At 46.5% G+C, this 1,270-nt stretch overlaps 1 protein-coding gene across 1 annotated transcript; it reads right to left on the bottom strand.

Moving 5' to 3' along the window:
* Positions 1 to 264: 264 nt before the first annotated feature.
* LOC102261108 (cytochrome P450 2C26-like) lies at positions 265 to 772 on the bottom strand. Its single transcript, XM_005853088.2, has 2 exons — positions 575 to 772; positions 265 to 422 (listed from the first exon to the last, which is right to left on the bottom strand). The coding sequence occupies exons 1-2, from the start codon at positions 693 to 695 to the stop codon at positions 265 to 267; spliced, it is 279 nt and encodes a 92-aa protein (XP_005853150.2). The 5' UTR covers positions 696 to 772.
* Positions 773 to 1,270: the final 498 nt, after the last annotated feature.

Genomic DNA, 1,270 nt, shown 5'->3' with positions numbered 1-1,270 from the left:
AGCAATAAAACAAATTTTTTAAAAAACTATTCTTTGTGATTTCGGATGTGATAATAGTTAAAGTTTAGAAAAAATAGGAACGAACGACCCTTTGAATCCACACTATGCACAATCAAGGGTGTGCACACACAAGGAGCACGGACACACAAAACCTCCCTGGCGCTCTGCTTCAGACCCTCACTCCTCCACGGGAGGCTGACACCACACCCATATGAAGGAGTTGATCACCCTGAAATGTTAAGGTCAGAGTTACAGTGCATAGAATCACCCACCATTGGTTTTCCTCAACTCCTCCACTAGGCAGCGGGCTTCCTCTTGAACCCGGTCCTCAATGTTCCTCTTCCCCATGCCCAGATTCCGCAGGGTCATGAGGGAGAAGCGCCGGATCTCCTTCCATCTCTTTCCATTGCTGAAAATGATTCCTACAAGGAGGGAAAAGAAATTGGCAGGGAGGTCCCAGACAAGGAGGAGGAAGCTGACCCTTGGCGTCCACACCGAGGGGCCAAGCTTTCTGAAGAGATCTTCAAATTCCTATTTTCCATCCTCCCCATCCCTATTCCACACGCACACCTACCAAACCCTTGGCTAACTTTCTCAAACACTGGGAAACTGCCTCTTCCAGCAAACTCCTCGCCCCGGTCGATCAGGGCTTCCTTGATGGCCTCGTACCCGTGCAGCACCACCGTGGGCTTCATGCCAAAGTACACAGTGAACACCGGGCCGTAGACTTTTGAGAGCTGGCAAGTGGAAAGGAGATTCAAATGTTAGCCAAAGAAGTCACTATTTGACAATATATTGTGCCTGATTCAGAATGATATTATCATCCTGGTTTATGTTTTTATTCGGTGACATGGCCTAGAATATTTCTGAAGTTACTACATAAATATGAGGGTGATTGTTAATAGCTGCCACTTATGTGCCCGGCAACAGCCTGGGTAAATTGTACACATATTACAATTAATCTTCAAAGCAGCATCGTCAGCGGTTCATTTGCCCCACTTAACAATAAGGAAACGGATGTCAGAGAATTTCAGTGCATTTTCTGCATCCCCTAACTGCTATGTACAGATTGAAATTTGAGCCTCTGTTTATGAAACCTCAGATCCTTTAGCAATATGTCAATCTCCAATGATCCCACCTGCTCCTTCAGGATCACCCGGGGAGCTCTTGCCATCAGAATTCTGATTCAGTAGCCCTGTGATGAGTCCTGGAACCCTATCCTTAAAAGAAACTCACCCTGGCCCTAACCGGTTTGGCTCAGTGGATAGAG

The sequence above is a fragment of the Myotis brandtii genome, unplaced genomic scaffold, assembly GCF_000412655.1.
Source record: "Myotis brandtii unplaced genomic scaffold, ASM41265v1 Scaffold4129, whole genome shotgun sequence".
NCBI lineage: Eukaryota > Metazoa > Chordata > Mammalia > Chiroptera > Vespertilionidae > Myotis > Myotis brandtii.
Note: the sequence above shows the minus strand (reverse complement) of the source record. Positions and strands in the feature narration are given on the sequence as shown.

Bases quoted from the DNA above. Each gene is read 5' to 3' on its own strand.
- LOC102261108 (XM_005853088.2), bottom strand. From the start codon at position 695: ATGAAGCCCACGGTGGTGCTGCACGGGTACGAGGCCATCAAGGAAGCC. The intron at 423-574 runs GTAGGTGTGCGT...CCCTCCTTGTAG, and splicing joins GAAAGTTAGCCAAGGGTTTG to GAATCATTTTCAGCAATGGA.